This window comes from Cyclopterus lumpus, chromosome 6 (genome assembly GCF_009769545.1).
Source record: "Cyclopterus lumpus isolate fCycLum1 chromosome 6, fCycLum1.pri, whole genome shotgun sequence".
NCBI lineage: Eukaryota > Metazoa > Chordata > Actinopteri > Perciformes > Cyclopteridae > Cyclopterus > Cyclopterus lumpus.
In genome coordinates, this window is record NC_046971.1 from 10,189,319 (window position 1) to 10,211,260 (window position 21,942).

Sequence of the window (21,942 nt, forward strand, 5' to 3'; positions counted from 1 at the left end):
CGTGGCTTTGGCTGCTCTGGAGGATATGCACAAAGTTTCGTTGTGTCACAGCCAGGAAGCGTCCTCGCGCCAGCTGAGTGGAGCCGTGACAGCTCGGCCAGCTGCCCGGCAGAGTGGCGCGTGACTGACCGTGGAGCTTCTCTGGAGAAAGGTGAGCGAACCCAGCGATGTAACGCAGCGGCTGGGTGTGGAGGTGTCGCGGGTATGTGTCAGAGGACGCTCACTGATTTGGGGCGTTTTACCTGACGCTCGTAATGCTCAATGAACGCATCACCGTCCTAGCTAGCTAGCTAGCACGACCGCTAACTTGTTGTACATATAGACACACAGAGGCGCTCTGAGCGTCAGTCCGCCGTTTTTAATTAACCGTCATAGGTTCTATAAACTATAAGTATCGGACCCTGCTCCTATTGTTGACTGTAAGCGCTTTGGCGCTGTAGTTTTGATAGAAACGCTGGCATCAGTGTCCGCTGACGGGTCTCGTGATGCAGACTGAATCGCCCCTTTTGGTTGTTTGCAGAGCAGGAACTCGATCGATATTACTGATTTTACTGTGTGTTTTCAACTAAAACGGTCACCAAGAAAGGCCGTTCGTTGCCGGTCATTAACGTTTACTTTGGAACGTTGCGGTAACGGTTAACGACGGTTGGAACGTCTGTTGTAGCTCGTTGAGGATGTTTAACGCCACTCGGGTCACCTGTGTCGGTCACGTCGGATGCCCATCAGGTAACTAGCTACTTTCATTGGATACTTCCACGTCATGTCACTTTATACTTTTACTCGACTCCACCAACTCGTTCTGATTGACATGTTGAACTCGTGTATTTTGACAGATCGAGCCACTTTAACGTTACACTACTTTACATTTAGTTAGAAAAGTCACAATGAGATTTTAAAATATGTTAAAATCTCATTGTGAGTTATGGTGTACACTTTACAGCAGTATGCAAATAAGACCCGCTAACTAAGACAATACAATGCTATACTTCTTAAATGGTGTAACCCTCACATATGGGTTACTTTTGATACCTAAAGTAAGTTTGCTTTTAACTTAATCATTTTTTTTTAATGTGGGATTTTATTACAACTGTAGTATTTGTACAGTGTGTTATTTCTGCTTTGACTCTTAGGGGATCTACATACTTCCTCACCACTTTACAACCATATACGATTACAACTGGCATGTTAAACCTGAGGGACTCTGATAGATGGAGATGATCAGTAATAAGCACCACATGCCAATTGAAAAGTTATTGTCCTTTTGAGAAATAAGTAGTTTGACACTACTTATGTATTTAAAAAGAAACCATTTAGCTGAGGCCCGAGGCTGGATTCACCCACCAGCTGAAGGGCTTCCTCAGAGATCCTCGGGTTCAACATGTCAGTTGTAATGTGATTAAGGGCAGTTTTGTTTGTCAGAGTGCAAAATGTTAGCACAATCATTTGCAAAAGCAGAGCTGTATGGGTCTCTTTGGATTATGATCTAGATTGTAAACCTTGCCATGTACATTTTTGCCGTAGGACTCTTTAGCAGGACATTCATGTCAACATTCCTGTTGCAGTCGAGTGTTAACAAATAGAGAGAGGGAGGTCAGAGTTGACTGTTACTTCTCACCTACTTTTGAGATACTTGTGTCAACTACTTTAACGCTCAGGAGCAATTGTGTTTTTTCATTTAGTTTTAAAACATTTTTTGTTGCATATGAATTGATGTATTTTGCCAACCGTATCAGATTATTCTACTCTGCAGTTTTAATAAATTCACCTAAAATCAAAACAAGTAAATCAAAGCCAAACTACATGTGCTGCATTTTGATCTGATCGGTGTCCTCTGGTCCTGTAAAAATGGTCTTTCTGGTAAACATGCCAAATGATGGAGACATTTTAACAACTTGAATAGAAACTAGAGATGATAACTTGTTTTTTTAATTTTTTTAACCAGGGTGGAGAGTGCAAAGTGAAGTCATGACTGGTCAATTTGAGAGGGTAGGTACATTCCTGACGGTCATGTGGTTCCACGTGGCTGAGGGCCGTCTATGTGAGGAAGCAGAGTAGGGACTCTCGACGTGCCCCACATTTATTTATTTTTTCATAACGTTGCTGAATGTGATTTCTCTCTCAGTTGTAGAGGATCACCAGTGAACATGCCTTTGATACCAGTTGTGCCAGAGAACCACAGTCATGTTCTGGCAGAGTTTGACTGCCTCGATCCACTTCTGTCTGCTCTCCGTTTGGACTCAGGCAGGCTCAAGGTAGGTTTCACCATCACATGACTGAGTCAGTCTTGTGATTAAATCACACATGAATGATTTATAGTAGCTTATTATCTAATATCTTTAAAGTATTTCAGAGTGAACATACTGACATGGTGTTACTATAAACAGTCATTGGGTCCACACCTCTTAAAATAGATTAAATTCTCAACAGCCACACTAGAGTTTACAGGAAGAAAAATGGTCTTGCCGATTATCTGATTCTAAGGAGAAGCGGCTACACTAAAAATCCAAATAAAAAACATGTTATTACCCATGAATTGTATAGCTACGTGATCAGATGAATACATTCTCTGTCCTCTGTGTTACAGTGTACCTGTTTGGCAGTGTCAAGGAAGTGGCTTGCTTTAGGAACATCAGCAGGAGGGTTGCACCTGATCCAGAAGGAGGGCTGGAAGCAAAGGCTCATCCTCACTCACAAGGTAATCTGTGACGAATGTGCAGAATGACAGAATGTACTATTGGTCTGCTATTAACCGATACAGCTGCACTTAGGAAGGGACACCCATCATGTACTCTTTTTCAGGAGGGATCTATCGCTGAGGTGGCATGTTGCCCTCATGATGAAGACTTCATTGCTGTTGCAACAAGGTTAGAGTCTCTTCAATAAGTAAATAAGTATCTGTGTGTTTTGTTGCCTGTATGTTCACATTGTTGTCTCCGCTCCAGTCAGGGTCTGGTGGTGGTGTGGGAGCTGCAGCTGGAGCGACGGGGTCGTCCAGAGAGAGTCAGTGTGTCCTGGGAGCACAGAGGTCAGGCCATCTCTGCACTCTGCTGGGACACCAGCACACTTAGAGTTTTTGTCGGGGACACTGGAGGCAAGGTGTCCTTTCTCCGTGCAGGATCCTCCAAGATGGGCAAGGTAGTGACTGATTCAAAGTGCATATATATATATATATATATATATATATATATATATATATATATATATATATGTGTGTATGTTGAGGAACTTTCTCGTTCATACACCAGTGAAAAATCTTTGTTATGTCTACATTCACAATGCTAATTTTGGGGGAGTGGCTTTGAAGGGATGGGATGTCAGTGTGGCTGACTTTTTTTGAACTAGTGCTGCTAGCTACTTTCATTGGAAAAGAGTTGGCAACAATGGGCTGGGTTTTTGTTTGGATCTTTTCTTAAATGCAGCTTACACTTGCTTGTTTCTCAAGATTACCAACCGTAGCCTTTAGATATCCAGAACTTGCCTGAGAGTTTGTGTTTTTTGTTCTTTCACCTTTTGTGGGAAATGATCCATGTCTTGCTTTGTTCAAGTCATCTTTTACTGACCATATTTCACATATCCTCATTTATATAGATATCATAACTATTTGATATTGTTTTCTTTGTGTCTAGGGGTCAGCATTCGTTATCTTCCCTGTTCAGACCGTCACCACTGTGGACTCCAGAGTGGTTCAGCTCGGGTACCAAGATGGCCGCCTGCTAATATCTTCCCTGAGCCGCTGCTACCTCTGTGACACAGAGAGGTAAGTACTTGCTGCGTCTGTATAGGGAGAGAGACTCTCCCACAGTGGACTAATGTTCCATACTGGTAAATATTGTCCCTGCTTAAGTGTTATTTCGCAAGATAGTTAATCCATTTTCCAATGGTAGACATATAATACTAGTGTTGATTTATTAAGGATTCCTCACTTTCTTTTGTTGAAAAACTGATCCTGGCATTTGTTAACAATTAAGTATTTTATATTTTCTTGATTAAAAATCTCTATCTAATTTTGTGTAATATATTAATTCTCTGTATTATTTGTCCTACTGATAAATGAAAAAAGAAAAGGGTAATTAAGGTACATTTATCCCTGGGCTACTCTCAGCTGTGGTGTATTTTTCCCTCTCTACTTGCCTTCAGGGAGAAGTTCTGGCGTGTTGGAAATAAGGAGCGTGATGGGGAGTATGGAGCATGTTTTTTCCCTCAGAACAGGGGATTATTGGTTGGTCAGCCCCCCCTGCTGTACTCTGCCCGGCCAGGGTCACGAATATGGGAGGCCAGTTTTAATGGCGAGGTTCTGAGCACCCATCAGTTCAAACAGCCATTGGCCTGTCCTCCTCTACCTCTCATCCCTTACAGGTACTGATTGGTCCCACTTTTAAATCTTTTTCTTCAAAAGGCAAATCTCCTAATTCGTCTTATTGTTTTTGTGTTGTTTGTTACTTGCAGAGATGAGCCCCAATATTACAACCCAGTGCAGAAGAGCCCCCAGTCAATCGCCTTCCCGAAACTGCTTTATTTTGGGTAATGTTATTTATATATCTGATTATCTGAGTTTTTAATACTGCCAATATCTATTTCAATCATATGTGCATTATTTAATAAAAAAGCAAATGTTTTGATTGCAAAAGACATCAATCAAAAAAAAAAAAGATTTTACTTTTTATATAATAAACGCAAACAAGCCTGTTTCTTGACTAACTGTACACTCTCTATTTTGATGTGTAGAGACCAAAACCTGCTGACCTGGACTCATTCAGCTGTTTATATCTTCACACCTCAGAACGGACAAGTGCTTCTGTGGACTGAAGTCAAAGGTGTGTTGCTGCTTCCTCCCAAAATAGTGGTCCTTTGGAGTACTTGTGCAAACATTTTATTAATAATCACACACAAGCTATAAATATGTTGATATAGCACCACTAGTCGATAATAATTACATGGAAAAAGGGTCACAATATTTAACCTGCATGGATCAGGAAGTCCTTTTTGTTCCTGTTTAATTTTCTGTAAATTGCTCCAAACCGTCTCTCTGGATTTGCAGACTTGGTGGATATTGCTGTCTACCGCAACGAGCTCTTCTGTCTCCATGGCAGCGGACGTCTGTCCCACCTCTCCCTGTTATCTGCAGAGCGCTGTGTTGAGCGTCTGCTCCGGAGGGAGTCCTGGCCTCTAGCTGCTATGGTCTGCTGTATGTTCCAGCACACAATCACCACCAGCAGGGTAAGATGGCCACGGCCATGCTCACTGGCCTCGTCTCGTGCACAGTGTAACCTAGATGCCAGACTCATCTGGTCTAAGATATTTGTGTGAATTTCTGACTTCCTGTTTTCCCAAGGATAAAGCCCAATTTATATACCTGTGAACCTGAGATGTTTAACCTTGAATGACCAAACCATAAAATTAACCAAATATGTGCAATGGCGAGATATGGTTCCTGCTAACAGCATAATACTTTCATTACATAGGTGATTATCTCAGTACTTATTAACATCATCATCTTCTTAACACAGCAGGTACATAACTGACTTTATTGACCATAGTAGTGTTAAAAATGAGTGGTTTGAAGTAAATCAAGCGTTATAAAAATCAGGTATCCTAACTAGATTTCTCATGATCTCAGGACCCCCCTCCCACCCGCCTGTGTTGATGATAAAGCATTTACAAAAGCATTGATCATCATTCCTGTTTTAATTTAGGCCAGGAAAGCAATTCCCATCGACCGCCTTGAGCATCTCAGGTCCCAGCTCAGCTCCAACACACACCTGGAGCTGACTGGCCAGTTGGAGGAAGTCATCTCTAAACTGGAGCCTTTGGACTCCGCCTCCAGCAGCCGAAGAAGTAGCATCTCCTCACATGTAAGTTTAAGTAACTTCCTGGAGAGGATTTCCAAGTTATGGCAACTACCATAACTGTTGTAGATGATATGCACCCCACCTCCATTTACTTAACTCTTCTGTGGGACCCATTGAATCCTGTTGCCAAGGATACTATTAATTTAATGAAATAAGCTTTCCTCTGTGGCATTAGATTAAATTGGTTGTGTTAGGTTATGATTAGCAGGTTTTAATAATGCATGCAGAATAATTTCACATCAAACTAAATACATCATGCTTTGAACACTGTTCATTCTATACGTTTTAAATTCTATGAGCCTGTTGTAACTTCAGCACACAGCTTCTGTAAATCCTTATATACCTACAACAAATGAGTGTGTGCTAATATGAGAAGTATCATAATCCAGGAGAGCTTCAACGTGCTGGACTGTGGAATCTATCGCGTGATCAGCCGCAGAGGAAGTCAGTCAGATGAGGAGACGAGCTCCCTCATCAATCAGTCCATGTCGGAGGAGGAGCGGCTCAAAGAGTTCAGTTTTGTGCAGGAGGATGATCAGGTGGATCATGGTAAGAGATTGTTGGCTGTTAAATGCGCAAACGCTCTTAATAAAAAGGACTGCAAGTCCAACGTACAAATTATATTTCACAGGTTTTGGACGGACAAATGTAAATTTGATAATTAAACATATTTTGTATGTTAATATATTGATTACTTATAATAACTGCACGGTGGTGTAGTGGCTAGCACTGTCGCCTCACAGCAAGAGGGCTGCGGGTTCAATTCCCGGTCGGAGCGGTCCTTCTGTGTGGAGTTTGCATGTTCTCCCCGTGGCAGCGTGGGTTCTCTCCGGGCTCTCCGGCTTCCTCCCACAGTCCAAAGACATGCTGCAGGTTAATTGATCTCTAAAAATTGCCCATAGGTGTGGGTGTGAATGTGAGAGTGAATGGTTGTATGTCCCTACATGTGCCCTCGATGGACTGGCGGCCTGTCCAGGGTGTCCCCTGCCTTCGCCCTATGTCAGCTGGGATAGGCTCCAGCACCCCCGCGACCCTAATGAGGATAAGCGGTATTGAAAATGGATGGATGGAGGTTTTGGACGGACAAATGTAAATTTGATAATTAAACATATTTTGTATGTTAATATATTGATTACTTATAATAATAACAATTATTAGTAGTAGTATTCATATAATAATAATAACCAGATGGAATCAAGTTGAATAGGATGATACTTTATTTATACGTTAATTTATTAAGACATCACAGAAAAGGAATAGCTGCAAAAAGGCTTGATTAGGATATTTTTGCATCTGAACAAATTTACACAAATACTGTAATGATAATGCGATGCTAAAACCACAATTGGAGCAAAACAGAAATATACAAACAAGAAAATATTCACATTTCTTTCTTCACTTCTTGTTTTTCTCCTTTTCTGACTCTCTCTCTCTACTGCGCGCACACACACATTTATATATATATATATATATATATATATATATATATGTATGTGTGTGTGTGTGTATCAGGAACAAACTAATTGTCTGCCTCTTCTGAGTTCAGTGTGAAAATAGAGTGAAGATATTTAATATTTTATGTCTACCACTCTTAAAATACCTGAGTAATTGAAAACAAAACATGAAGAAATGCCAAATGAGAAATTTGGAGCATCTATGCATGTGACAATACTTTGACTGTTTATAATCTTCATCTTTGTTGTCATACTGATACTCTGTAGCTGTTTCTGATACTATCTTGTATGTTTGGCATTCAAATTAATTCGTTTTTTAATTTGGAAAAACATAAAACCATTAAAACAATAATGTTGCTGTGCTGTATCACTGGATTTGCTGTGAGAGCTGAATGATCACTCTGATGGCCGACATGTTTTACGATTATAATCTTCTCTTTGTCCTGCTGCTAATGTCAAGTTTCTTGTCTGTTCCATTGTATCACACGTACATCATCATTTTGGTTATATTTTTTTTGCATTGTGCAGCATTTAATTTACGCTTTCTCGATAGTGGTGTCTGGCAGCGCTGCTCCATCTGCTTGCATTATGTCCTCTGCCTTTCATCATTCCCCTCCAGTACTCCATCCATCTGTGTTTGTCCTCTGGCTCTTGCCCCCATCTTTATTCAGATCCACAGAGCAGTGAGCGTATGGAGGCTGAGCGATCTGAGCAAGGCCTGCACTTCCACCTCCCCCTCTCATTCCGTCCCAAACCCCCCCGCATCGCTCTGCAGGCTGTCAAAGACAGGTGAACATCCAGAATAATACAGGACAATACCAGACAGTGTCACAGCAGCCTTACAGGCATTATGCTGTCATCTTAGATGGCTTTAAATATTTAACACTGAGGAAATTATTGTGCTTCTTTTTTCTGATGACTGAAACTCTTTCAGTAACTATACTTATGTGCAGCTGCGCTTTTAGATGGTTTACTTCCCCTTTTCACTAAGGACCTACATCAATATTTTGTATTATTTGTTCACATTGTTCATCTGCGTAGACGCATGAGGCAGGTTTCATTTCCACACGCATTCAGTCATTCGACATATGTAAATGTTAATAGATCTGTCTGCCTTCCAGGTTATTAGATCTAATGTGGATAATTCTTTTTTTTCTCTCAGTGTTTCTAGTTTTGTTAAGAAGACAACTGAGAGGATCAACACCCTGCAGATGAACTCTGAGCTCTGGCAGCGGCCTGAATTCAAAGACAGCGGACATTCAGAAATGTCAGCCTCAGCCTCCTACTCAGAGGAAATGGACAATGAGTAAGTACAGACTGGTAAAAGTGGACTAAAACCCCTTTCTACTGTGAACAGATGAGTCCACACGTTTTACGTTGCTTTGTCTTGGCCAAATTTCAGGCTAATTTCTTGTTTTGTTATAGACTATTAAAAGTAAATCGGATAAAAGTTTTGAAAAAATTGTTGTTGCAGAGTTTATGACGAAATGCCAAACGCAGAGGCCGACATGCAGGAACTTCAATCGGCGACGGAGCGCGCTATGTAAGTACTGTTCACCATTTTGATAGAATCCTGACTGCAAGATGTCACTGCCTTTTGTAGTGAAAACTGAACTCCTATTTACACGTTACATTTTCCCAACATCAGCTCCCAGATCCAAGATCCTTTGGTGCTTCTGGATCCGGTCTGCCTGGGAGAAGCTCTGCAGGAGTGGCTGGCGGTGCTGCAGCGAATACTCGGACCCGTAGAGCACAGGTCAACTGCTGCGGGTGATTCCAATGTGGATGTACCGGGAGAGGAGAGGTGGGATTATCTAAACTCCTGCTCAGAGCAACAAGAGGAGTCTTTGATCTCATCAGGAGAACCCGCAGAGAGCATCACAGAGGAGAAGAAAGAAGAGACTTGTGAGCTTGAAGAAAAAGAGGACCAGTGTGAGTCAAATGGGAGCCCTCCAGATCCTGTTCGAGTGGTGTCTCCCAAACCAGTACCATCGGATCTACTGGCAGATCTCACCCAGCTGGCAACGTTATACACAGAGATGAGGTGCTTTAAAAACCAGGAGAATGAAGTCTTGGGTTGTACAACTTTCCTGCGCTCCTACTTCTTTCTGCTGGACCAAGAGCGTGTGAGAAGAATGTGTCTGCTGTGTCATCAGGATCAGCCGGAGGTGCAGAGCTCCTTCATCGAGGCCATGCTAGGTCAGAAGCTGCTCCTTAAATCTCCTTTTTAATCTTTTATTTTCCACTTTCACAAATTAAGAAAGAAAGAGAGAAATATATATATATATATATATATATATATATATATATATATATAAATTTAAATCACACTTGAACAATATTCATATTGTTCATTCATAATCACAGCTGTCTGTTGTTTGAGAAAATAAAAGGGCATACATAAATAAGATATTTTAAAACAGGATCACATTTCGAGAGATTAGTGAAGGAAGGATATTTAGTTTATTCATTATTTAACCAATTGTTGGGCAGCCTGTGGCTCAGTGGTAGAGCACGGTTGGCCTTCAATCAAAGGAGCGAAGGTTTGATTCCCGGCTCCGCTCGTCCATGTCGATGTGTGGACACTTAACCCCAAATTGCTCGCGCAGGCTGTTCCTACGGTGTGTATGAATGTTAGTCGTGATGTGTGAATCAGTGAATGAATGGGTCAATGATGACATGTAATGTTAAAGAGCTTTGATTGGTCCATTTAAAAACATAGAGAATCTTATCATTTTCAAGTTTCCAACATAAATATTTGCCTCGCGTCTCATTTTTGAGCTCAACATTTAAATCAGAGGTCTGTGCATCTTTTCTTTTTTTTTTTTTTTGATAAGGGACAGTGCACATTAAGTTAGCCAAGAGGCTATTTTTCATCTGTAGTCCCAAGATGCAGATGTTATGAAACAAACCTAAAAGATTACATATACAATGTACAAACAAGCAAAATAAAATAAGGGAGAACTATGTTAAAATGGACAGAATAAAAACATCCATGTCAGAGACCCAAAACATAAAAGCATACAGAGTAAATTAAATATATAACCACAGACAGGTAAACAACAACAAAAGACATACATGCAGGTGGAGTGAATGGTCGACCAGCAAAGTCAAGACATACAGACCTAAAAACAGACAGTCAACAACTGACAGACAAACTGATTGACTGACAGATTGAGGACGGGTAGGAGCAGTTACAGTCTAGTGCTGACAGAGCTGGGTACTAATGAACCATTTATTTGTCTCAGCTTTAAAATAATTGAATGATTGTAGATCTCTGATATTCTACTTGTTTAATCCTAAATGATCAATAATAAATTAAACGTTTGTCATTCTCTGTAGATCTCACTCAGTCCAGTAAGGTGGTGGAGGTTATTCGGAGAGGGGATCTGCTGAGATCGCTGCGCAGTCTAAGAGAACTGCAGCCCTGGAGTGCCCCTCCACTCCTTGCTCACTTACACAGGTCAGTACACGTTTTTCTTTCTAACACGGTCAGTTTACTGACATCGGGGTTGTGATGGAGTTTGCTCTGTTCTTATCCAGGCTGTATCAAAAGCACAGGGAGGCGGCTGTACGCTCATTTACGCAGTTCTATCCCACGATAACTCCTGCTGATGTAATGACCATGGCTCAACAAGGCCACTTCCTGGCGTACCTGGATAATCTGGTCCAATCACGAACTGAGGAGCACAGGTACATCCTTAATTTCATCTTCTTGTCAAAGACGGAACAATACTCTGAACACTTTGTGTTATTGATGTTTACATTCTTTATTCTTTTTCTCTAGGTTGTCATTTCTGCAGTCCCTTCTTGAACCAGAATCACTGAGACAGGATTGGCTGGAGCTGGCACTTACCCACGATGCCCCTCAACGCTGTGATACCCTGAGTCCTGATGGACAGCCCAGGTCTGGTCCTGTTGGTGTGGGGAACAATGCTAAATGAGATTCATGATCCTTTTAATTCATTTATTTTAAGGCCGAGAGAGTTTTCACTTTGAGATTATAAAACATAGTGTTTTCTGAATAGATGTATTACCAATGGTACATTGCACCTCTGGATTCTATTTGGCCGCAACAAGGTCAAATAATACTGTGAAAGTAAAGCATAGGAATAAGTGTATTCATGTGACTCGTGCTGCAGGTGGCATTCGCATTGCTTCAGTTGGGGTTATGGACGCCTCCTGTCTCTCCTGATTCGTCTTCCAGCAGACCTGTCCTCCAAGCAGAAGATGGCAGAGACTTGCCGCAGTCACGGGTACTTCAAATTTTCCTTTGACCTAACAATCAGTTATTTCTTTCTGGTTATGTTTGTGAGTTCACATCTGTGTAATGCGTGTGTGCAGGTATTGGACGGGCTACATATATCTCTGCTGTGAGCTGCAGTGTCGCAAAGAAGCGTTCACCACCATCTGTCAGCTGGATGACATCAGTCTGCTGGACGAAGCTGATGGTAAAACTCTAATGGCAGAAACAGAATTATAATCTCTTATGGGCTCAGGGGAGAGTTCATTACAGTGAATACAGTGGGGTGCACTGCTTGGTCCAAACAATGATTCATCCTTTTCTTTTTTTTTTACACTCGGTGTATAGTTACACATCAGTAACATTCCAGGTACTTAATGATTTACTTTAGTGACACTGAATCACCTAAATGGAACACATGTTTGCCAAAAAGAAAAAAAAAGTCTCATGTCTGTCCCTTTTTGGTTTTTGTCCAGGTGTTGTGCCTCAGACCCTGGAAGAGTGGAGGCTCTTGATCCAGTTATCTCAGCGATGCAGCAGCGAGGTAGACTCGGAGCAGGTCACAGGTGTGAATGGGAGCAGCCGGTCCAACAGCTTGGCAGATTGTGATGGAAAGATCAGCCCAGAGAAACTGACCCTGATGCTGGCCCGAACAGCCGGGCCTGACCGCGCCATGGCCGTCCTAGAGGAGTGCGGAGTGCAGTTGGTCCTTTCACCACACTCCAAACTGGTCTGCGAGCTTCTGAGAGTCACTGAGAAGAGGCAGAGGTGGGTCAGGGTGCCAATTACCAAACTTCAATAAGAACACAAGTATGAGATCAATCGTGAGTGAGTGCATCTCTGTGTCTGTCCACGGCTGATCTTGCATACTGCTGCGCCAAACTGCATAATATTTTGGGTGCTCATTTATAGCTGCATGCTCAACAACCTCTTGTGGTTGCAGTGACTCAGTTTCACTTTTATTGCCTGTTTGATACTGTCATCGATTGACTACTGACTCCTCACTCACTGCTGTCAGTGAGTTTGCTCACTTTGAATGTTTTGGACGCTGCGTTTGGCTATCAGGTTACAGCTAACTATTGGTACACACACAGCCGAGTGTAACGCCGCTGCTAACAGCTGACGTAACTTCACACACTGCTAAGTGCATCGCCACCGCTCTGTTATTCAGTGCCTTTTAGTTGGGCATCAACCTCACATTTACATGTGTATTGACTAAGGAGGAGACTTAGTTGTATCTGCTAGGCCCTGTGAGAGAGAGATGAGAAGCCTGTCTGCACAGAGGAGGTGAAGATATCTGCATTGATTTAAATGATTTAGCCAACTGTGGGTTGTATTCATCCAATCAAACATTACAGCAGGGTTTACTGCAGACACATTCTAATGAGGGAGCCTTTCTAGTTCAATTCTTTATTATAAATGTATTTTTTATAGACAACAATAAAAGTCAACCCTACACATTTACCAATCAGAACCTAACATGTGTGAATGAAATCTGAAATGTCCTAAAAATAATAATTCCTAAATCAAAAAGAGTCAGTGTGGACTTAATTTGTATGTATTATTACAGTATTCTTCTTTTGTTTTCTGTTTCAGAGCAATGATCCAGACGATGCTTGAGCGCTGCGATCGCTTCCTCTGGTCTCAGCACGCCTAACGTGCAGCTTCTCTGCACCAACTAAGATCACTAACACTGAATATAAATCTCCCCAGTAACTGCTGCTGTAGCTGCAACTAAAGTGGTGCACTGTACTATTTGTAAAAGCTTCACAGTTTATATTAAGGTACATATCCTTTCCTCTGAAAACAGTATTATCTTATTAACTTTACTTAAATGTGTCTTTTGCATCTAGAGGACACAAATGAAGTGTCAACAATTACAGTGAAATGTCCAACCAACTAATATGTGAATAAAAGTTGTCTGTATTTTATTTATTTTTTGTTTGTTATAAGAACTAAAATGTTTTTTGTCAGCATGATGATATTACAGCCTAACAAGCAGAGAACAAGCACAAGAGGAGTTTTAATCCAACCTGCAGATTCCTTAATTGTGTGTTTTTGTTTATTTCTGCACACCAGAAGCTTAAACATTATTTATTTGTTTCTTTAAACGATAATGTAATCCCATGTATCCAGACATATAGATAGTTAGGATGTATTTCTTGAGATTGTGAGAGCGTTAAAGACCTAAAATAATCCACATAACTAGAAACCATTAAAGATAAGTGGGGAAGGCCTTTTATTTACCTGTAGTTCAAGTATTAGTTTGAATCTTCAACAGGACATTTTTGCGAACAAAAACATTTCTACATTTCAGTTCTTGAACGTCACATAAAGTGGATTATAGGTAATGTTGTTCAACAGAGATAATATTAATACCATCGTAATGAAATGGGACTGATGACTCATTTGATGGTATCACACACCTGGAGCATCAAAGGGAAGATGGAGCCCGCTGCGTCACATTTGAGCTCTGAAGGAACCGGACACAACCCAACTTTGAGTCACATCCTCTACGCTGGTTTAACTGAGAGCTTTCTGTTCTTATTTCCATCCTGTTCCCTGGTTCTTCAATCATTTCCCAGAATCCTCATCTTCCAGCTCACCCACCTGTCTGCATTACTGGCAAAGGGACGATCAGATTGAAGGTTTTGACATGTGGCAGACAGACATACTTGTAATGAAAGATGTACTTTACATGAAATTGTGAGATTCCATTTGGCTGCTAAATAATAATAAATGACCCTGTCTTTTCAATCGGCTTTTAAAGTTGCTTTCACATTGAATATTTCAACTGCCTGTATGTGTTTGGTTGATTGTGTCCACTTCTACAATACTTCCCAGGCAATATTCTCTCCAGGGATGGGTCAAATTGTTACTTTGATTGAAATTATCCAAATATGACAGATGGTTTTCATCATGAGGACAGAAGTAAATTTGATTTGAATGTTATTAGGTCGAGGCAGAGAGTCCAGTGTTTGATGTTGCGTTCCTGTCACCAGTAGGACAGATAAGGGGATTCTGCACATACCTGTTGGCTCGGCTGCCGGTGTATAAATGGCAACCTGGACGCTTTGAGATGAACACTGTCAAGATAAGTCATGGTCAGTAGTGGCAGAAAATTATGAGCGTGATTAGTTTTCTAAACCTGAAGCTAATCCTTTCTGCACGGATTGAACAGTTTTAATGTTCTAGATGGACGCAGCACTCGGGGTGAGTTTAATTTTTTTCCTTCTTAATTTCATAGAATAAAATAGCAAAGTTCTTGAGATATTGAGTCAGGTGTGTTCTGGCTTCAGGTGTCGGTCTCTCTGCTTGGACTGGCTCTTGTCCTGCTCTCCTTCCCTGAGCATGCTTCTCTCAACAGGGTATTTGACAACACTTCAGGTAGGATTTCTGGTTGATTAATATTGATGAGACCAGCTACAGAGTTTTTCTAACTGCATCTATGTTTTCCTTTGTGGTAATGTCAGGAACTCTGTATCCAGGATCTGAATTTGTAAAGGAGGCACTTCAGAGAGCGACTGAGCTGACTGATGCTGCTTACGCACGCGCCAGTGATAGGTACAAATTACTGGATTACTATGGAAATATTTCACACCCACTGCAAAACATACATCATCATTTTACATGTGTACAGCTTTGTTTTACTAAACGCTAATAATGATCCAGGGTGAAGAAGTCTCTGTCTGAAGGCGCTCTGAGACCCAGTGACCTGCTGGCTCAGTTCAAACAGACTGAAGCCAGGACCAGGACTCAGATCATGGCTGCAGAACTGTTGGACAACACAGTGGAGCTGATCAGAGAGATGGTCTACACTCACACAATGGTGCAGCCCGACCACCAGGGTACAGAGCAGCAACAACACACAACACCGATGTTTACTACAACTAGTACTAATCTTACATGCAAGGCCCGCCTTACTTTGGCTTTCAGGATGTTTTGACGCTGTTCTTTAATTTATTTAATGCACCAAACATGTTCCCATATACACTGTCGAAAAAAACTGTTAACCTTTCGGCTGGTTTAGGGTTCAACACTAAAACGATCCTACATTTAACCTCATGGAGCCACAAACAAATCAGAAGCCTTTTTAAAATTGTTTAGAAATTTGTTTCTCTGTGACCATTTTTTTTAATTTTATTTTTCAATTCGCTTAGATTTAATTACACTGTCAAAAAGAAAAGTAAAATATTAATAAGTGAGCAAAATAAAGTAAAATATTCGGGAGCCTGATGGAGGGGAATCACTTGGTACAAACTCACAGAAGATGTCAGGAGAACGTTGGTTCAAATAGGTTTGTCATCTGACATAAAGCAAGAGCAAATGATCTGATCAACCGCTCCAAACTAGTTAAAGACGACAGTTTTTTTGTTTTTTCCCTAAATATTATAGTTATTATTTGTATGACTTACATGTTGTGTTAACTATATGTTCCCAAAGAGCTGCTGAGTGAAGGAGACATGGAGAACCTCCTGCAGGTGACTGGCTGCTCCGCTGAGCTGCAGAGACCCAGCTGTGACACCGACTGTCTGTCCGAGCGCTACAGATCCATCACAGGAGAGTGCAACAACAGGTTATTGCTCATGCAATAGAAAACATGTAGTCACAGAGCAGGGCTGACTAATAATATATGTTGTTGTTGTTTTGATAATTGTGTCTGTTGTGTTTTTTTGTCCTGTTAAGACACAATCCCAGATGGGGGGCTGCAAACATCCCATATTCCCGCTGGCTGCCGGCAGAGTACGAGGATGTGTGGGGGATGCCCAGAGGCTGGGACCCAGAGCACACCTACCATAACGCCAGTCTGCCTCCAGTAAGAGTCCTGCAGCGGCCCTCAATCGTCCTCTGTCCCGTCATGTGCCTCATTTAAACCCTCCTGATTTGGTGTCCAGGTGCGGTTGGTGTCTCAGGAAGTGCTGTTCACTCACAATGACAACATCTCTTTGGACTCCACTCTCTCCCACCTGCTGGTGGAATGGGGTCAGTGGATTGACCACGACGTGGTGCTGACGCCTCAGAGCCCCAGTACATCCGCTTTCAAGACCGGAGCTGACTGCACACGCACCTGCAGCCGGGACACGCCCTGCTTCCCCATACAGGTACACTTTACTATCAGCTTCTTCTCAGTTGTGTTTGGGCTTGATGATCCTGCATCTTTGATTTTATTTGATTACATTGAATTTGTATTTATCTTCAAAAGCAATGTGTGCGCCTAAGACCCTCGATATACATACTAAAATAAGTATGTGAATTGTTTAAAGTTTCCATATATGCATACAGTAAATCACAAACAATGAATAAGTGATACAACAAGGTATTTTCTCACAATATTCAGAAAAAATATTTTAGAATATTTGTTTTCTCCTCAGCATCCACTATAAAACCACATAACCTCTCTCCCCAGATCCCTCTGTCAGATCCTCGCAATGGCGTCCAGAGTTGTATGCCTTTTTTCCGCTCTGCTCCCAGCTGTGTTGCTGGCGTCCCGACTCGTAGCCGCCGCGAGCAGCTCAACGCCATCACCTCCTTCGTAGATGCCAGTATGGTGTACGGCAGCTCCACTAGTCTGGCCTCGACTCTGAGAAACCGCTCATCTCCTCTGGGCTCAATGACCCTCAACTCGCAGCACTCAGACCAGGAGCTGGCCTACATGCCATATTTGCCACGCCGGCAGGCTCACCTGGACCCCTGCGGCCCCCGAAACTCCATCACCTCAGGGGCATTGGAACGATCCCGGCAGCAGGAGAACACCACGTCCTGTTTTCAAGCTGGTGAGCGAGTACATGTAAGGAGTTGTCTTTTCTCTGCATGCTTGAGTGGAGCTTTTGTTTATGATTTATGTTTCACAGGTGATTCAAGAGCTAATGAACATCTGGGAATGATTGCACTACACACACTCTTTCTGAGAGAGCACAACCGGCTGGTCAAAGAGCTGCACCTGCTCAACCCTCGCTGGAGCCCTGATACACTTTATCAGGAGGCCCGCAAGATCATGGGAGCCATTCATCAGGTATCTCTAGCAGCTTCTATCTCTTCACGTCTATCTACATGAGCGCTCCCAGCACTCTGACCTTCATTTTATCTTTCCAGATCCTAACGTGGGAGCACTACCTGCCGCGGGTCCTCGGTGAGAGTGCCATGTCTCGTCTGCTGCCTCCTTATAAGGGATATGATCCGGAGGTGGATCCCAGCATTGCAAACGTCTTTGCTGCTGCTGCATTTCGTTTTGCCCACGTCACCGTGCAGCCAGTGGTGACCAGGCTGGGGCCAGGATACACCACCAACTCCCAGCATCCCCAGCTGCCTCTGCATCATTCGCTGTTTGCCTCTTGGAGGGTCGTGCAAGAAGGTACAACTACGATGATGTCATATATAACTCAAATTACATACAATTTACATATCTGATATTTTTCTCTCTTTTTTTTTTTCTCCTGGTGTATCAGGTGGTATAGACCCTGTACTGCGCGGCCTGTTGCTGTCCCCGGCAAAGCTGCAGACTCCAGGTCAGATGATGGTGGAGGAGCTGACAGAGAGACTGTTTCAGGCACAGGGAGGGATGCCTCTGGACCTCGGGGCCCTTAACCTCCAGAGGGGCCGGGATCACGGCCTGCCTGGTACCAGGTTTCTTTCTTCTGGCACAGTACAGTGTTTTACCATCACAATAGCTTATCACATTACAGCTGAGTAATAACATGGTTATAGTGTAGTAATAGTTTGAATGTAAAGAGGCAATAATTAATTAATACCATGTAATCAAACATTAAAAGTAATAGCAAGTATTTACAATTTGTATATCATGGTAATATTAGACTGGAATTTATGGAACCGGTTACTATGGGGCAAAAAAGTGTAATAATGGGGAACACATTTAAAGATAACATTAGTTAACATAGGTTGATATTATGAGAGTAATACCTTTAAAATCCTGGGAACATTCTTAAAAGTCAACATTGGTAATTACCTAAAGATAATTTTTTTTAATTGTTTTGGGAGAATGTCATAACAATTTCGGAAAACAATCCTATAATTTATCATTAAAAAAAGTCATTGTATAGTAAGCTGTAGACATGTCATATAAGTCATAATATAATATCAAAATAAAATATGTCATAACAATGTCATAGTATGCCATTAAATAGTAGTATGTCATAAAAAAAGTAATAAAGTATGTCATAAAAGTGTCATAGGAATGGCTTTAAAAAGTCACATTACAGTATGCCAAAAAAAGTGTATAGTATAGTTTCTGTAAAAACAATTTTATACGATGTCATAAAAATATGTGACTCACAAGGTTAAAACAAGGCCAACAGGGACACAGTTTGTGAGTCAACATGCACAACACCAGGACTATGGACATTAAATACCAAACACTACTGGATACTGGATACTGTATTTGTGTGGAACGTTGCCACAGGTGAACCGTGTTCATTTATTCGGATGTTTAATATATCTTTTTTTTTATGTCTCAGGTAATTGAAACCCGGTATTTAATGCTCCCCTTCACCGCCTGTCCCCTCTCACCCCATTAGGATACGGCTCATGGAGAAGGTCCTGTGGCCTCTCTGTTCCCGATACTACATCAGAACTGGCTGAAATTCTGAGTAACTTCACGTTGGCTCACAAACTCCAGCTCCTGTACAGGACGCCACACAACATCGACGTGTGGGTCGGGGCCATCTCTGAGCCCGCTCTCCCAGGAGGCCGAGTCGGACCACTGCTGTCCTGCCTGCTGGCGAGACAGTTCAGAGCGCTGAGAGACGGGGACAGGTGATACTAAATCCTCCGATGTAACATTATGACCTATAAAAAGCAAGAAGAGACATCTGAAACTGTCCCCCCAGTTTTTGGTGGGAGAGGGAAGGAGTGTTCACCGGCACCCAGAGGAGACACCTCCACGGCGTCTCTTTGTCCCGTGTCATTTGTGACAACAGCCACATCACTCATGTCCCCGTTGACCCGTTCTCACGTACCGAGAGCCCGGAGGACATGCTGGCATGTTCGCACCCCCTGATCCCCCACCTCGACCTCAGCCCCTGGAAAGAACCAGACACAGGTGAGAAAGTTGAAAAGAAAACAACGTGATGTCAGGTGTGTCTTGTGTTTTCACTAGGACATGTCTGCCCTCTCTTCCAGATCCCAGCTGTGGTCTGATACCCAGGATTCATTCTGGCTACTCTTTGCTCTGCGACTCTATAATTCTGTATCAGTGTCATTCTGGCTTCAAGCTGCTGGGATCTTCATCCGTCAGCTGTGACCCGAGCAGCCAGCAGTGGAGCCCCACACCCCCAACGTGTCAAGGTACGAAGACTAAGGCCTGGTGACGAGGCTGGAATAAATAATAAGGGTGCAAAGTTACAAAATCATTTTTAAGATCAGTGCAGCAAAATATGGTCATTGTGTTATAAATCACATGTAACGAAACCTCATGATGGTGATCTTGAGATTCAAATATGAAGCAAAACTTTGCCAACTATTATGTTTTTGTGAGTAAACCGGCCATTAGATAGAAAATGCATGTGTATTGATAGTGTTTTTGTCTGATTTTTGAAGATATTAATGAATGCAAAGAACAAACTTCTGTCTGCTCACAAAATCTGGATTGTCTCAACATACCAGGTTCCTTTATTTGCTCAGGTTGGTTCCGATTATTTGCCTTCTTTTGGCACATTTTCTGCCTGTTGGACATTTGGTGCCGAAATGCATTTTGCTTTGAAAAGTAGATAAATTCTTCCTGACATAATTTGCTGAGTCATTGAAACATGCACAACATAAAAAACATCTTTCTCCTGGTCCTGAACCTTCCTGTTTGTGGGCACTGATCCAGAACCCTCCTCGCTGTCCGTCGTCTCCGTGGTCACCGCAGTGGTCGTCGTGATCGGTGGCGTGGCGGCTCTGCTGGTGATCATGTTCTGTTGTCGAAGGTAAGACACTGAGCTATGCAAATCGACTTAATGGTTCCAGGCGTATTTGTTATTGTATACAAATACTAAAGAACTGCCTGTATAATCTGTAGATGGCCCAGATCACATCTTAAAAACAACAATTAAATCCCAGTGGAGGACGAAGTAGTCAGATCCTTAGAGTGTAATTTGCATTGGTATTTTTCAACCTGGAACCTCTTTTCCCCATGTTATGTGTCTAAGTGACAACATTTTTTTAGAACGATCCAGTATTCAGGGATAACTCTGGAACTGGCCCATGAAATAAGCTGCGATGACAATGTTGCAGCTTCAGTGTAACACTACGTTCACTACGAGTTTGGCTTGTTTGGCCACCGACAGGCTCGCGGTGTACTGCTACAACATGTACTGTCTGACAACATGACGATGACCCTCCAGAAAAATAATCTATGTTTTTCTTTACCTTTCGCTTGATCTAGTTCGTCTTTTATTCACATCAATACCATCTATATATTCAGCCATTTAAATCTTTATAACACTAAGCAACACTTTCTGTACTCCAACACAACAAACTGCTGCCCAGCACTGGCATTTCCACCAGAGAGGCGATGTCAGAATATAAATGAGTTAATAATATTACTGCTGCACAAATGTGCATGTTGCATTTCACTGATTAAGATGTTTCAGGTTGTGCTAATTTTAACACAAAGAAATAAAACAAACCCATAAATAAAAACTTGAATACATTGCAATGTAAAAAGTAACCAATAACTGGAACTATGAGACAAATTCCACCACTTCTAAAGTCATACATATTTAGTAAATGTACATGTTCTATGAATTGTTCTTTTCCCCTTGTAACACAACAGTCGTTTTTAAGTTAAATATGAATAACAAAAAAAAATCTCTTTTGCAGATATTTTCCCAAGAAAGAAGAGTCGGTCAATGCTGGATGTTGCCAGGAGAAACGTTAAAGAGTTTGTTCTAATGTTCTTTTAAAGCATGTTATTTGATTATCTTATACTGTCTTCATTATGGCAAGTTGCAAATGTTTTGAACTTTGCACTTTCGGTCTATGGTAGTATAATATTTTGTCTTGTTAATGTTCAGCACGCAGACTAGACGAGCGTTGATAAGTATCTCTGTTGTTGATCATTGTTTTATAGCTACAAACTAGTTCTCTACAGACGGGATCTGCTCATGTGGTCAGGTTTTGTCCTCTGACTACACATTATGTCACGGACCGATCCAAGTCAAACTATTTAGTGGGGTTGTAATCTGTACGACGAGGCCTTGAAAACACAATAACAAGCTTACGAAAGTCCTTTTGATCCGGAAACGGAAATCTTACTGGAATGTCTGCTCCAAAAACAGATTTTCATACCATAAAGCCTCTCTGTATCCCTGTGCCTGGTTCCTGCTTACAAACCCGTTAGGTAACCGGGTGTTTCAGAGCGTTTGGTAACCGGGTTCCTGGTGACGACCTTAATATA

At 41.9% G+C, this 21,942-nt stretch overlaps 2 protein-coding genes across 4 annotated transcripts; both read left to right on the forward strand.

The window, feature by feature from the left end:
• The first annotated feature begins 32 nt into the window (after positions 1–32).
• On the forward strand, positions 33–14,303 carry hps5 (HPS5 biogenesis of lysosomal organelles complex 2 subunit 2). 3 transcript variants are annotated; one of them, XM_034535413.1, is made up of 25 exons: positions 33–151; positions 665–726; positions 1,943–1,986; positions 2,123–2,252; positions 2,585–2,695; positions 2,800–2,864; positions 2,943–3,135; positions 3,627–3,757; positions 4,138–4,356; positions 4,447–4,521; positions 4,726–4,814; positions 5,039–5,217; positions 5,694–5,852; positions 6,239–6,398; positions 7,975–8,092; positions 8,466–8,609; positions 8,778–8,846; positions 8,952–9,502; positions 10,646–10,766; positions 10,847–10,996; positions 11,091–11,210; positions 11,446–11,559; positions 11,648–11,754; positions 12,023–12,314; positions 13,143–13,479. In XM_034535413.1, the coding sequence occupies exons 4-25, from the start codon at positions 2,145–2,147 to the stop codon at positions 13,201–13,203; spliced, it is 3,336 nt and encodes a 1,111-aa protein (XP_034391304.1). In that variant the 5' UTR covers positions 33–151; positions 665–726; positions 1,943–1,986; positions 2,123–2,144; the 3' UTR covers positions 13,204–13,479. The 3 variants fall into 3 exon arrangements, with proteins under 3 accessions (XP_034391304.1, XP_034391305.1, XP_034391303.1); XM_034535412.1 differs by lacking the exon at positions 665–726 and having other exon boundaries at positions 43–151; positions 13,143–14,303; XM_034535414.1 differs by lacking the exons at positions 665–726; positions 1,943–1,986 and having other exon boundaries at positions 13,143–14,301.
• A 438-nt stretch (positions 14,304–14,741) lies between these two features.
• On the forward strand, positions 14,742–21,923 carry epx (eosinophil peroxidase). Its single transcript, XM_034534593.1, has 17 exons — positions 14,742–14,759; positions 14,846–14,945; positions 15,020–15,110; positions 15,219–15,394; positions 15,990–16,122; positions 16,233–16,362; positions 16,442–16,648; positions 16,954–17,320; positions 17,399–17,559; positions 17,640–17,898; positions 17,993–18,163; positions 19,079–19,316; positions 19,391–19,602; positions 19,683–19,847; positions 20,100–20,183; positions 20,374–20,470; positions 21,366–21,923. Exons 1-17 carry the CDS (start codon positions 14,742–14,744, stop codon positions 21,421–21,423), a joined length of 2,667 nt encoding a protein of 888 aa, XP_034390484.1. The 3' UTR covers positions 21,424–21,923.
• Positions 21,924–21,942: the final 19 nt, after the last annotated feature.